Source organism: Chenopodium quinoa, unplaced genomic scaffold (genome assembly GCF_001683475.1).
Source record: "Chenopodium quinoa cultivar QQ74 unplaced genomic scaffold, ASM168347v1, whole genome shotgun sequence".
NCBI classification, from domain to species: Eukaryota; Viridiplantae; Streptophyta; class Magnoliopsida; order Caryophyllales; family Amaranthaceae; genus Chenopodium; species Chenopodium quinoa.
The window spans coordinates 2356488-2371577 of NW_018742205.1; the positions used below are offsets into that span (position 1 = coordinate 2356488).

The window sequence follows — 15090 nt, forward strand, 5'->3', positions numbered from 1 at the left end:
CATTATTTTTTAAATTTTATTTGGATGGATAATTACTACATTTATCCCTAAATCCAAGATTAAAAACGACGCCGAGCCGCGGCGGTTCGGACCCAAACCCAGTGGCGGCGTAATCTTAACAACCCTTTTCACCTCTACCAATTTTGTAGGTTAACTCTATGAATTTACTTTTTTACCCCTGTATTTCCCTCAGCGGCTGTCGCGTGCCGCATAAGCTCATTCCTCCACGTGGCATCCCGACACCCTATTTCCTTCTGTCACGTCGATTGTGGTCCCCACTTTCCCAACTTTTTATTTATCTTTCACTTTTTTTTCCCGATTTTCCAAACTTTTTAATTACTCCGAATAAAAAAAAAAAAAAAACCGAGCTCAACACACTCTCTTTTTGTTCTATAAAAAGGCCACACAACCCATCTCTTTGAAACGCTTTCACCTCCTTTACTTTCTCTCTCCTGTGCTGTATTTTCTCTCTCTTCTCGCGGAAATCCGCCATTGCTGAGGAGACGGGAGACCTACAACTTCTCTCTTCTTTCTCTCTCTACTTCGTCAATACGACACCGTTTTCATCACCCTGTATAATCACCGGAAATCAATTTTCGTATATATTTAATCAATTATTATAATTATAACGACGATAATAATAACAATAATCTTAAATTAAATTAAAAATCAATCTTAAAATCAACCGGAAAAACTTGACGATATGTCGGTGGCAGCAGGGGTAGGTTCGGTATTAAACCTCCGAAGCAAAGTAGGTTCGGAGAACCATGGAGGACTAGTGGTGGTGCAACCACAGTTATGTAGGTTCGGTAAGAGAAGCTCCCGAAGCTACGCGGTTCGGAGGTCCGAAGCCAAGATCTGTGAGAGCAAAATCTTCGGAAATAGGTTAAGATCCGAGAGACTACGACCACTGCTCCGGGACCCGAACTCGAGGTTCGTTATTCGATCCGCATTATCTCAGGTTCCGGAGCAGCCTCTCGGGTTATACGACCCGAAAAATGATAAGGATTCTTGCGGTGTCGGTTTTGTTGCTGAACTTTCCGGCGAGTGCAGCCGTAAAACGGTAATAAATTGAACTTACCTATTTTTTAGGGTTTTTGATTTTAAGGATTAATTAATTTAATTTACTGATTATTTGGTAATTATGGTAAAAAAAAAGGTTACGGATGCAGTTGAAATGTTGGTGAGGATGGCGCACAGAGGTGCGTGTGGTTGTGAGACTAATACTGGTGATGGTGCTGGTATTCTTGTCGGTCTTCCGCATGATTTCTTCACCGAGGTAATATTTTACTTTTACTCGGCTTTATCTCATTTTACTTGTCGCATTTGACTTGTTTCAATGAATTGGATTGTGTTTATTTGGATTGTAATTTTATGAAGAGGTTGCGAATTGAATTAGGTGACAAAGGATCTTGGATTTGAATTGCCACCTCTTGGAGAATATGCAGTTGGGATGTTTTTCTTGCCTACTTCTGAGAGTAGAAGGGAAGAAAGCAAAAATGTGTTTACTAAGGTAATTTATTGATTTAGTTTCATTAGATTTGACATTTATTATTCTGTTACTTTTTGGTAGAAAGGAGGTATCACGTGACTAAATGCCTGTTTCCAGTGTTATAATATCATGTCCTCCTTGTGTTTTGTTGTTTGCGTTAACTTCCAATTTGTAGTTTGTTTACGGTTGAATGCATCAATCATTAAGATTATGGCAGTTATAGGGTCATTTTGCTTTGTCCTGGTGTGTGTTTAGATTTTTAGTTAAAAGAGATGCAAAAGTGTTGCGGAGTATAAGATAGTCGAGTTTGACACCTGGACATGAACCCACCCGAGTCTGAGTAACAATGGTCTTGGTCACAACAAAGTTTTTCATGAATACTTTTGTCTGAAGTTTAAGATAAAGAAATTTGACTGTTTGAATTATTTGTTAGGTTGCACACTTGCACAGCACTTGGTCATACAGTCCCTGGACTGGAGTTCTAGATTATGAAATTTGACTGTTGAATTCTGTGTTGTCTTTTTAGGTTGCAGAATCACTTGGTCATACAGTCCTTGGATGGCGTCCTGTCCCAACCGATAATTCGGGACTGGGTAAGTCTGCTCTGATGACTGAACCAGTGGTTGAACAGGTGTTTCTTACACCAACCCCTCGATCAAAAGCAGACCTTGAACAGCAGGTAGCTTTCAAATTATCTGAAATTTATATTTTTTCCTGCCTTAGTAACTATGCAATGCTGGTTATATTTTAGACGATGAGGATTTTGAAATTATGTATTTCCATAATTTTGATCTTGTTAGGCAATCAGTATCAGTAAAGCAAAAATATGATCTTTCTAATCTCTGTGATGTTATTGAGCTATTTTCTCTAGTTTTATGTTCTACCTTTTTCTAGCTAATTTACAATTTTTATATATTTCTAACAGATGTACATACTGAGGAGGGTTTCAATGGTAGCTATCAGAGCCGCGTTGAACCTCCAACATGGTGGTGTAAAGGACTTCTATATATGTTCTCTGTCCTCAAGGTTGGCAATATTCTCTGGCACTCTCTATTTAAGTTAATTGTGGTACTTAATGATTCTGATAGCAATATTTGATCTTGGCAATTTCTGTAATTTGGTGCTTGATTATTGCGCAGGACTATTGTTTACAAAGGTCAGTTGAAGCCTTCTCAACTGAAGGAGTACTATTATTGGGACCTTGGCAATGAAAGGTTTACGAGCTACATGGCCCTGGTAATTATATTTTCTATTCACTTGCATCTTTGTCTGCTAACTTATATCTTAACAACCAGAAGCATGGGAACTACGGGTAACTGACGAGGTGCAAGGTTGAGGAATGACTTCTGAGGCATTGAAGTATGAATGATCTCTTAAGTTCTTCCACTCCTTGATTACTCTATGTATTTGTATGCCCGATTGGATGCATGGGTGCGTTGGTAAGGAACTCATTAAATCATCTTTGCAGAATTTGGTGCTGTTGCTCTCTATGATGTTCTTGAGGAGAGATGGAAAAGAAAATGTGTGTCGAGGTAGTATAGGGAGTTCGGATTTTTGCTGGAAATTACCCTTACCAATAGTCCCTTAGAATGTAAAATTGAATACAAATTGGTTTCAATAGAGTTTTGGATGTGTATATGGTAGAGGATTTCTTTGACTGAAATGTATGGTCCTCATACTTTGCAGGTGCATTCTCGCTTCTCCACCAACACATTTCCAAGCTGGGATCGTGCTCAGCCTATGCGTGTATTGGGTCATAACGGGGAGATCAATACTCTTCGTGGAAACGTAAATTGGTAAGTTAATCAACTTACAAACTCTGGCTATGCTAAATTGATCATTTTGTGGATATTGTTGCCTATAATAACTGTCCTTGCTCCTTAAAAAAGTATTCCAGTGGAATTTTTACTTTGTATATGCTCCTTAATTCATCAGGTAAGTCTTCCACCTAGCAGAAATAGAGCTGAAACAGTTTATAGCCATCTCACTGTTTGTTCTAAATACTCTATCCTAGGATGCGGGCTCGTGAAGGTCTGCTTAAGTGCAAGGAACTTGGTCTGTCAAAGAATGAGATGAAAAAGCTTTTGCCTATTGTGGATGCCAGCTCTTCTGATTCAGGTGAGAACAATACTCTCAGTATCAGAAATACTGTCGGCTATTCTTGGCCTGGCATGTACTTTCCATATTCTTAGGATGAGCTGGTGGATTCAGAGAATGATCTTCTACTGTCTTACCTTTTTAGGAGCTTTTGATGGCGTTCTTGAACTCTTGGTTCGTGCTGGTAGAAGTATTCCTGAAGCTGTCATGATGATGATTCCTGAAGCTTGGCAGAATGACAAGAATATGGATCCTCAAAGAAAGGGATTTTACGAGTACCTCTCGGCCCTAATGGAACCATGGGACGGGCCAGCTCTTATAACATGTAAACATTCATTTCTGATCTCTTTGGTACATTAAAGTTCTAATAGTTTCCCTGCTGAGTGCTGACATTAGTTTCCTTGCAGTCACTGATGGCCGATACCTTGGAGCCACATTGGATCGGAATGGATTACGTCCTGGACGTTTCTATATAACTCACAGTGGACGAGTTATAATGGCAAGTGAGGTTGGAGTTGTTGACATTTCACCAGAAGACGTATCCAAGAAAGGGCGTTTGAACCCTGGAATGATGCTTTTGGTTGATTTTGACAAGCACATCGTTGTCGATGATGATGCCTTAAAAAAGCAATATTCAACGGCTCGTCCATATGGAGAATGGCTGAAAAGGCAGAAGTTAGTCTTGAAGGACATAGTTGATTCTGTGGCCGAGACAGAGAGGGTTGCTCCTGCTATTTCTGGAGCAGTTCCTGTAAGTACAGCAATTGTTTCCATTTGCCTGGAATGGATTACGGCCCGGACGTTTCTATATTTGTTTGATGAAGAAGCTTACATTATTGAAATGATCTAATTGGATTTTGTTTTTGTTGTTATAGGTGTCTAATCTGGATGAGGACATGGAGAACATGGGCATTCATGGTTTGTTGGCGCCATTGAAGGCATTTGGGTAGATGCCATGACTCAACACTATTGCAACATATTTATGCTCCATTTTTCTTGAAGTATTAACATGAGGTGCTTTTTTTTAGGTACTCTGTTGAAGCCTTGGAAATGCTGTTGATTCCCATGGCAAAGGATGCCACTGAGGCTCTTGGTTCCATGGGAAATGATACTCCCTTGGCTGTGATGTCAAACAGGGAGAAACTCACTTTCCAGTATATCAAGCAGCTGTTTGCTCAAGTCACAAACCCTCCCATTGATCCTATTAGGGAGAAGATCGTGACATCCATGGAGTGCATGATTGGTCCTGAAGGTGATCTCACAGAAATGACCGAGTTGCAGTGTCACCGTCTATCATTGAAGGGTCCTCTTTTGTCCATTGAAGAAATGGAAGCTGTTAAGAAAATGGATTACAGAGGATGGCGTAGCAAGGTCATTGACATCACTTATCCCAAGACCCTGGGTAGAAAAGGCTTGGAGCAGACGTTGGACAGGATCTCTGCTGAAGCAAGAGATGCAATAAAGGAGGGATACACTGTTCTGGTGCTTTCTGACAGAGGTAAGATTAATGAGTCACTAATTGTTTTTTCCTGGTTAAATGACAAAATAGAAATATAATTCTGTTTATAAACTCTGTGATATGACTGATGTCTTTTGGTCCTTATTTTCTTCCTCTTTTGTAGCTTTCTCGCCAAGTAGAGTTGCAGTGAGCTCTCTATTGGCGGTTGGTGCCGTTCATCAGCATTTAGTTAAGACTCTTGAGCGAACTCGTGTTGGTCTGATAATTGAATCTGCTGAGCCACGTGAAGTGCATCATTTCTGTACTCTAGTTGGTTTTGGAGTGGATGCAATTTGTCCGTATTTGGCCATTGAAACTATATGGAGGCTGCAAGTAGATGGAAAGATTCCACCTAAATCAACTGGTGAATTTCGCTCAAAAGATGAGCTAATTAAGAGATACTTTAAAGCAAGCAACTACGGAATGATGAAAGTTCTTGCAAAGATGGGAATATCTACCTTGGCATCATACAAGGGAGCTCAGATATTTGAAGCTGTAGGTCTTTCTTCAGAAGTCATTGAGAGGTGTTTCACTGGAACTGCAAGCAGAGTTGAAGGTGCAACTTTTGAAATGCTGGCCTCTGATGCACTGAAACTTCATGAGATGGCATTTCCAAGGCGGGCTCTTCCGTTTGGAAGTGCAGAATCAGTGGCACTACCTAATCCAGGGGATTATCACTGGAGAAAAGATGGTGAACTTCACCTCAATGATCCTCTTGCTATGGCCAAGTTGCAGGAAGCTGCTAAGTCAAACAGTGTTGGAGCTTACAAAGAATATTCAAATCGTATCAATGAGTTAAATAAATCAAGCAATCTAAGAGGACTTTTGAAGTTCAAGGAAATGAAAGATAAAGTCCCCTTGGAAGAGGTAGAACCTGTGAGTGAGATTGTGAAACGATTTTGCACTGGTGCCATGAGTTATGGATCAATATCCCTGGAGGCACACTCTGCTCTTGCTATTGCGATGAACAAGTTGGGAGGAAAATCAAATACAGGTATGTGGCTAATTTTGATCTTTCCCAATCTGTCCATGCTATCTAATTCTAATGGCTAAGATCTTGTCACAATAGGTCAGGCTTTTCTTTTTCTTTGAATAAATGTCTTGACTAAAAAGTTCTTGTCTAGGTGAGGGAGGTGAGAATCCGTCACGTCTAGAGCCACTCCCAGATGGTTCAATGAATCCTAAGCGTAGTGCTATTAAGCAGGTGGCAAGTGGAAGATTTGGTGTTTCCAGTTATTATTTGACCAACGCTGATGAGTTACAAATTAAGATGGCTCAGGTATGACATGGCTTAAGAGATTGGAGTACTTGTACCAAAATAATTTGGTTTTCTTTGAACTACATCTATAGATCAACCCCTGCATTCTTTAGGAATGGAGGTTTCCACTTGTTTATGAATTTATGTTTATGGACAGATGATGCTGTGTCTGGGGGCAAAGCACCCATGGGTGTCTTTGCTTCTTTAACTTGTACCTACATGTTAACTGTGGTGAGAATAACTTTTATGCCAAATTATTTTACTCGTTGTTGAATCTCTTGGCTAAGTTGTGAAATTTCCTTATTTAGGGTGCTAAGCCTGGTGAAGGAGGTGAGCTCCCTGGTCATAAGGTGATTGGAGATATTGCTGTAACTAGAAACTCCACAGCTGGTGTTGGACTTATAAGCCCTCCTCCTCATCATGACATTTATTCAATTGAGGACCTTGCTCAACTTATTCATGACTTGAAGGTACATATGTGGTTATGTATGACCAATTTAACATGTTTACCTGTGTAAGAATTATATATAGATGTTCTGATGTGTCATTTTGGAATTCAGAATGCCAATCCATCAGCCCGAGTAAGTGTTAAACTTGTGTCTGAAGCTGGTGTTGGAGTGATTGCTGCTGGGGTTGTCAAGGGGCACGCTGACCATGTTTTGATCTCTGGACATGACGGAGGTACTGGAGCTTCTCGATGGACGGGCATAAAAAATGCTGGGCTTCCTTGGGAGCTTGGCCTGGCTGAGACCCATCAAACTCTGGTTGCTAATGACCTTAGAGGCCGTACAGTTCTTCAAACAGATGGTCAATTGAAAACAGGAAGAGATGTGGCAATTGCAGCTCTTCTTGGAGCTGAAGAGTTTGGTTTCAGCACTGCTCCCCTCATCACACTTGGGTGCATAATGATGAGGAAGTGCCACAAGAACACTTGTCCAGTGGGCATTGCTACACAGGATCCTGTTCTTCGTGCAAAGTTTGCTGGTGAGCCTGAGCATGTTATCAACTTCTTCTTCATGCTAGCAGAGGAGGTCAGGGAGATCATGTCTCAGCTTGGGTTCAGGAAGCTTGATGAGATGGTTGGGCGCTCAGATATGCTTGAAGTTGATGAAGAAGTGACGAAAAGCAACGAGAAGCTGAAGAACATTGATCTCTCTCTCTTGCTTAGACCAGCTGCTACCATCCGTCCAGGCGCTGCTCAGCGCTGTGTCCAAAAACAGGATCATGGCTTGGACATGGCTTTGGATCAAGAATTGATTGTGAGCTCTAAAGCTGCCCTCGAAAAGGCCCTTCCTGTATATATTGAAACCCCAATCCGGAATGTAAACCGTGCTGTGGGAACTATGCTTAGCCACGAAGTGACAAAACGTTACCACTTGGAAGGACTACCTACAGATACTATCCACATTAAATTCAATGGAAGTGCAGGGCAAAGTCTTGGAGCTTTCCTTTGCCCTGGTATAACATTAGAGCTTGAAGGTGACAGTAATGACTATGTTGGGAAAGGATTATCAGGTGGTAAGATTGTTGTATATCCTCCAAGGAGTAGTGGTTTTGATCCCAAAGAGAACATTGTAATTGGCAATGTAGCTCTTTATGGAGCAACCTGTGGAGAAGCATACTTTAATGGCATGGCTGCAGAAAGATTTTGTGTGCGTAATTCAGGGGCTAAGGCTGTTGTGGAAGGCGTTGGTGATCATGGTTGCGAGTACATGACTGGTGGAACTGTGGTAGTATTAGGAAAAACTGGCCGAAACTTTGCTGCAGGTATGAGCGGTGGTATAGCATATGTTCTTGATTTGGATGGAAAATTCCATTCCCGATGCAATTCTGAGCTAGTGGATCTTGATAAAGTTGAGGAAGAAGAGGATATAACGACTCTAAGAATAATGATTCAGCAGCATCAACGCCATACAAATAGCAAGCTTGCTCAGGAAGTGCTGGCGAGTTTTGACACCCTCTTGCCCAAGTTTATCAAGGTCTTCCCTAGAGACTACAAGCGGGTGCTTGCAAGCATGAAAACTGATGGAGCATCCCAGGAGACTGGCGGTAAGGTGGCTGAGGAGGAAAAAGATGAAATTGAAGTGACTGAAAAAGATGCATTTGAAGAATTAAAAAAGATGGCAACTTCTGCTTTGCAAGAGCAAGACAGTCAGGTACATTATGTTGTGTTTTTGATCTAACTTATCTTGATGGCTTGACATGGATCATGTGGGGCTTATGTTTTCGTGATCATGCAGGAAGAGGACGAAGTAGAAGAGTTCAAGCGTCCTTCTCGGGTTCCTGATGCTCAAAAACATCGTGGTTTTGTTGCATATGAGCGTGAGGGGATTCAGTATCGTGATCCAAATGAAAGGATGAAGGACTATAATGAGGTCATGGATGAAAAAAGACCTGCCCCCTTATTGAAGACACAAGCTGCACGGTGCATGGATTGTGGTACTCCATTTTGCCATCAGGTAAGTGTAATTGTTAAATGTGCAAATATTCATATTAACACGTTCTTTCCAGAGGCTTAGTAGTCTTATTGTGAGACTTGTTCTATTTTGCTTAATTTGCAGGATAATTCAGGGTGCCCGCTAGGAAATAAAATTCCAGAGTTTAATGAATTAGTTTACCAGAATAGGTGGCGTGAAGCTCTTGACCGACTCTTGGAAACGAATAACTTCCCAGAGTTTACTGGTAGAGTTTGTCCAGCACCGTGTGAGGGTTCCTGTGTTCTTGGCATCATTGAAAATCCTGTGTCAATCAAAACTATTGAATGTTCTATCATAGACAAAGCCTTTGAGGAAGGATGGATGGTTCCAAGGCCTCCACAGAAAAGAACTGGGTACATACTATTATTCAGAAATTGTCTATTTTTTGGGTTAATAAATTCTACTTCCTAGATTTGTGATCTGATGGCTTCCATATAATGTGATATCAGGAAAAAAGTTGCTGTAGTTGGTAGTGGACCTTCTGGCATGGCAGCTGCGGATCAACTGAACAAAATGGGTCATTTTGTGACTGTTTATGAGCGTGCTGATAGAATTGGAGGGCTAATGATGTATGGAGTGCCCAACATGAAGACTGACAAAGTGAATGTTGTTCAACGGCGTGTGAATCTCATGGCTGAGGAAGGTGTTCAATTCGTAGTGAATGCAAATGTTGGCAAAGATCCACAATATTCCATTGACCGGCTTAAGGATGAGAATGATGCCATTGTGTTGGCTGTTGGGGCTACAAAACCCAGGTAAAACTGTGGGAAAAGTTGTATTGCAACTTTTCTATTCTTCCCTTCTATGGCTCAGAATAAGACTTAACTATACCTTTTTTTTTCCCCTTTAGGGACCTTCCTATCGAAGGACGGGACTTGTCAGGAATCCATTTTGCCATGGAATTCCTACATGCAAATACTAAGAGCTTGCTTGACAGTAATCTACAAGATGGTAATTACATCTCTGCTGAAGGGAAGAAGGTTGTGGTCATTGGTGGAGGTGACACAGGCACTGATTGCATTGGTACATCTATTCGACATGGCTGTACTAATGTCGTCAACTTGGAACTTCTTCCCCAACCACCAAATTCGAGAGCTCCTGGCAACCCTTGGCCACAGGTTTAGCATTCCCTTCAATCTCTCTAAATCTTAAAAACTTTGCCGAAATTCATGTCTTATTCCCCATCTTTCTCTAATTAATATAAGTGTTCTAATTGGATAATTATCTTATCTATTTATTCTTGGTCTTGCAGTGGCCACGTATTTTCCGAGTTGACTATGGTCACCAGGAAGCTGCTGCCAAGTTCGGTAAAGACCCAAGGTCTTACGAGGTTCTCACAAAGCGTTTTGTTGGTGACGAGAATGGTAAGTTAAAAGGTCTTGAGTTGGTACATGTCATGTGGGAAAAGGATGCCAGTGGAAAGTTCCAATTCAAGGAAGTTGAAGGTTCGCAAGAGTTCATTGAGGCAGATTTAGTACTTCTCGCTATGGGATTCCTAGGCCCTGAAGCGGTTAGTATTCTTTATTTCTCATCTCAAAAAGAGAATGATAAATAGTAAATTTTGTGAGTATCACTTCTGTTTAAATGGGAGAGGGGGACTAGAATTGAATTTTAGATGTTCAATACATCTAATGCCTCATTTTTTGAAATTTAACTGGGGGATGGTTGCTTACCATTTTTGTTGCTGTGCTCCTGCAGAACGTGGCAGACAAGCTGGGCGTGGAGAAAGACAACCGGTCGAACTTCAAGGCTGACTATGGCAGGTTTTCAACCAACGTGGAGGGTGTATTTGCTGCTGGGGACTGTAGACGAGGGCAGTCCTTGGTGGTGTGGGCCATCTCAGAGGGCAGGCAAGCTGCTTCTCAGGTTGACAGGTATCTCATGGGTGAAGAAAAGGAGGTCGTTGATGTCAGCTCTCCAGTAGAAGAAGTTGCCGGTAAGAGGCAGCTGGAGAGTGACAAACGAACTGTGATGACATAGGTTGCTTGTCTTGATCAATTCTTTTCTTTATGCCCAAAAGAACCAGCGATGAGGAACTGCTGCTTCGTAAATGTGAGAATTTAGAGGTGTTTGATTGATGACCACCAAGCTTCTTGTGGCTAGTATAAGTAAAAGAAAGTGGTCGTATTTGTTTCTTTGCCACATTTTGTTTATATGGACTGCCCATTACCTAAAAGGCGTTATCGGGTAGTAGCGAAGCTAGATAGAGCAATGTACAGTTTTGTTTGAAAGCTATATATGTGAAAGTTAGAGCTGGAAACTTAAGATTGCGTATGATGCCAGGTTGTAGTTGAATCTGAAGCACCAATGTGAGATTTTTTCTTTGTGAACAAACAATATGAGAAGCCTCGTCCACCTATAATTATTAAAATTTGAGGCTGTAATTTTTCAGCTTTTTTATAAATGTTGCTCTTTATTTTTCTTGTTCGAGTGTTTCTAGCCTTTCATGTTTTTCTCTTGCAAATTTTACTGTCTGTGACACATCCCTGTTGCAAACCGGTGCTTGAGCTATGTGCATTGGTGAATTACGCATCATGTTCTCTACATTCCTGGGTTCCCATTGTAAATTTTAGAAATTGCAATTGCACAAGCCACATTCAAGTGATGAGATATTCAATTCAATCTCTGTCATATTCGGGTTGGATCATATCTGTGACTAATTTCATTTGCCAGTGCAAAATCAATTGGGTTAGGTCAATATTGGCTGTAGATTTGTAACAAACAATATTGATCTGACCCGATTATATGTGTTTATAGGATGAGTTATCTGAGCCAGATATAATTTGTTAGGTCAAATCTCAATAATAAACGAGATCAAATCAGTCGCCATTAATTCATTATGTGATGTGTAGATTTTCATCGGTTCTGTTTATAGGGCGGTTTATCCTCAGGGGAGATGATTCTCCGAAATGATTTTCACTATATTAGCCATTCTGCAAAGATCACTGTGAGTCTGTTAACTCCATAAGATAAAACTTATTATATAGACAGAAAACATATTGCAGTACATCTGATGGTTATACAGAGTTGCGAAAACAACATTCCCAATTTGCCAAGTCCAAATGTGTCTCACACCAATGAGGTTGGAAATGCAGTCTTCAGCTCATGGTCACATTTTCATTGGAAGGATAAGCAACAAAAAAATTGAAAATGCAGAAGGGTCTTTGTTTTGACAACTTTCTGAAATGAAACTAAACGCAGCCACCCAACTGCAAGGACATAAATGGGGAAAGCTTAATTATTCCGCACTTGTTTCTTCTGTGTCATTATTGGAATTGATTGAATAAAGGATCTGAAATGGAGGAACTGTAGTGGGAGTAAGTAATTCTTACCAAGATAGCTTCCATCTCTTTGTCTGAGACTGGTGTGCGTTTAGGCTGAAGTGAAGCTTTACCACCCCCTCCCGTGGAGTTAGGTGGTGCAGGAACGTCAGACTTTGATGTTGAAAGCTTGCGAGTGTTCGTGTTTCCTGAAGGTGGCTTTGGTTGGGACTCAACACCTATTCAGCAAAGCAGATAATGTAATATTGCTGAAAGCATACATTGAAGAGCAGTAAAAATAGGGGGATTGTTCTTAAGGTTCATGTTGAATTCAGCTTCATCTCAAGAAAAATAAAAAAAAACGAATTCAGATAGCAGGAAAATATTGATATCAATGGTACATTAATACTACAACAACATTCTCTATCTGAAAACATGGAATGCAGTAAAGTACTCAAAAAAGTGGAACTCCTCACACCATGCACATATGACATTGAAGGCGTCTCTAAACATCAATCTTAACAAAATCAAAGGCTCGAAGCATCAAGGCTCGAAACATCCCTACTCAGTCATTGATTAGCATGTAATCTGTCCCTAGAATGTGACAATAGAAAATGCAACTGTAAGGTCAGTTGTAGTATGCGAGTGAACTCTACTGGTAAGGAATCCGAAAGACCGAAGCAGTCAAAGTCCCACTTACATGAATCAGGCATGAACATTACACACTACAAGTATTATGTAACATGCATACTGCAACTAAGCATAATTCTAAACCAAGCTAGAACATCTGCTTTGTTTCTAACACCAGCATATATATGCTAATGATCAACTGTTCAGATTGAAATTAAATAAAATCCAAACCCAAACTTATTGTAATAATAGCATAATTCTAATCCCACTTGCAACCCCTAAAAAAGTCATGTCTAGATAGACCACAACAATAATAAATACTAATCTTACTCCGTATTTCGGAAGGTCTAGATGTACAAAAACTTGATCACTTGCTTTTTGGCAAGCCCAAATTTGATTTGTGACAAAGGCAAAAGGCAAAAATGAAAAAGTGTGGACAATAGAAGAAGGAATCTTTAACTACCCACACTAATAAAGCAATCCCAAATTGGCCAATTATGGCAATAAAGTGCACCATAGTGAAATCAAGAATTTTCAAGCCGCCATTGAAGAACAAACACACTAATGAAAAAGCAGAGAAAAAAAATATAGGTTTCTTTTTTTATTTTTAAAAAAAAATTTAACTTTTTTTTAAAGCTAGATTATGACTGATGATTAAAGCTATGGAATTTCTTATAATTATTACAAACTGTTAAGAACAACATACCCAGAAAAAAAAAAAATCACCCAATAATAAAGATTAAACACAACAAAAATTAATAAATTTAGCAGTAGAAGATTAAAGATTACAACTTTAACTAAAATGAAAAGTAAAAAAAATCAAAAAAATATTGCAAAAAACAGAGATATTCAGAAGGAAAAACAGGGGAAAAAAGTTAATACCAGAAGTTGAAGAAGGTTTAGGGTGTCTATCAGGAAATTTGATGCGAGGTATCCTCTTCATTCTTCCTGCTTTTCTTCTCTCACTTTCTCTCTCTCTCTCTCTCTCTTTCTGAGATGTTTGATTGTGAAATGGATGAAGTGGGTGATAATAATTGGGAGGCTTTGATGACAAAGAATAATCTAAGCTTTCCCTTTTTATTTATTTATTTATGTTATATATATATATATATATATATTTTTTTTTATATTATTTCATATCTTTATATCTTTATAGATGTTATTCAATAAAAAATCAGCATTGTTTACTCCGTTTTAATAACGGTTAAAAGGTTATACGTATCTTGAAAATTAAAAGTAGCATAAATCACAAAAGATAGTTAAATGGGGAATTTCAATTTCAATAGTGAAGAATAAGAAATGAAACAACTATAGAATAAATAGGAGAAGCCACTATAATTTTTAATGAAAATATATCTATTAACCTACATAATTTATCTTTCTTAGCTTTACTCCTGTTTTGTTGTTTGTGAACCATTTGTGGTTGATGCTCTTTGAGTAATTTATTGTTCTTGAAAGAGTGAGGAATAGCTCAAGTGATTAGAGCTTTCTTCCCGATTTAAGGAGATTTTGAAATCGATTCTCAGCCCCGCCTTTGTGGCTTTATGAACACACACAAAAAAAAAAAAGGGTAATTTTTTGGTCTTCATTTTCATTTCAATCCTGTTTTTGGATAAGGACATAGTAGAGAAGGAATCTAACAAATAACAAAGCCCAGTCCAGTAATACAACCAACATAGAGAGCAACGGTTAGTTTACTTGTTTTGTGCAATAGAGTGGGTTGTTATGATTTAGAATTTACTTAGAAAAATCACTCCCTACACCCAAAAATATAATGGGATCTCGAGTCAAGCTGAGCTTAACTGAACTTTTTACAAGCTTGTTCGCTTGGCTCACGAGTAGATTGTTTAATTTTGAACTTGATCCAAGTAAAATCAAAGTATAAAGTGATTTTGATAAGTTTATCCTGATAAATGAGCAAGATTGCATTTCTCAATTTTTTTACCGAGGAAGCTATTTATTTACTTGTCTAAACTTAACGGACTTCATATTTGTAATTTATTTTTCCTATAGTGATAAGTTAAGCTACATTTTACTAATTTTAAGACTTCTCTAATAGTCTTGAAAAGTTAAAAACTTGAAAGTGATTAAGAATGAATGTATTATTTATTTGCGACCCAAAAAATGAGCTATATCATAGTCCTTTTAGACCGTTACACCGATTCTTTTAGTTATTTTATAATTTACTTTATACAGAATATTTGAGAGAGTTATATACTTATACAACTTGTATTCCATTAAATAATTTTATCTGTTACACTAGGTTATACCCCGTGCAATAGATGCACGATTGTTAAATAATTTTAATAACAAAATTATAGAAACAATATAAATAAAAAAAGACTCGATACACCAATTAATAGAGAATATAAAATATA

At 39.0% G+C, this 15090-nt stretch overlaps 2 protein-coding genes across 4 annotated transcripts; one reads left to right on the top strand and one right to left on the bottom strand.

The window, feature by feature from the left end:
* Nucleotides 1-406: 406 nt before the first annotated feature.
* On the top strand, nt 407-11243 carry LOC110728845 (glutamate synthase 1 [NADH], chloroplastic-like). 3 transcript variants are annotated; one of them, XM_021908518.1, is made up of 22 exons: nt 407-1063; nt 1160-1279; nt 1400-1513; nt 2019-2171; nt 2418-2518; nt 2632-2728; nt 3179-3288; nt 3507-3610; nt 3735-3914; nt 3997-4340; nt 4465-4535; nt 4618-5087; nt 5212-6081; nt 6212-6366; nt 6654-6815; nt 6906-8501; nt 8586-8804; nt 8907-9175; nt 9272-9577; nt 9673-9940; nt 10075-10332; nt 10521-11243. In XM_021908518.1, exons 1-22 carry the CDS (start codon nt 704-706, stop codon nt 10800-10802), a joined length of 6609 nt encoding a protein of 2202 aa, XP_021764210.1. In that variant the 5' UTR covers nt 407-703; the 3' UTR covers nt 10803-11243. The 3 variants fall into 3 exon arrangements, with proteins under 3 accessions (XP_021764210.1, XP_021764222.1, XP_021764217.1); XM_021908525.1 differs by lacking the exons at nt 407-1063; nt 1160-1279; nt 1400-1513; ... (1 more) ...; nt 2418-2518; nt 2632-2728 and adding exons at nt 2811-2851; nt 2961-3024; XM_021908530.1 differs by lacking the exons at nt 407-1063; nt 1160-1279; nt 1400-1513; ... (1 more) ...; nt 2418-2518; nt 2632-2728 and adding an exon at nt 2802-2931.
* A 513-nt stretch (nt 11244-11756) lies between these two features.
* LOC110728864 lies at nt 11757-13773 on the bottom strand. The gene is made up of 3 exons (XM_021908537.1): nt 13595-13773; nt 12155-12321; nt 11757-12031 (listed from the first exon to the last, which is right to left on the bottom strand). The coding sequence occupies exons 1-3, from the start codon at nt 13653-13655 to the stop codon at nt 12014-12016; spliced, it is 246 nt and encodes an 81-aa protein (XP_021764229.1). The 5' UTR covers nt 13656-13773; the 3' UTR covers nt 11757-12013.
* Nucleotides 13774-15090: the final 1317 nt, after the last annotated feature.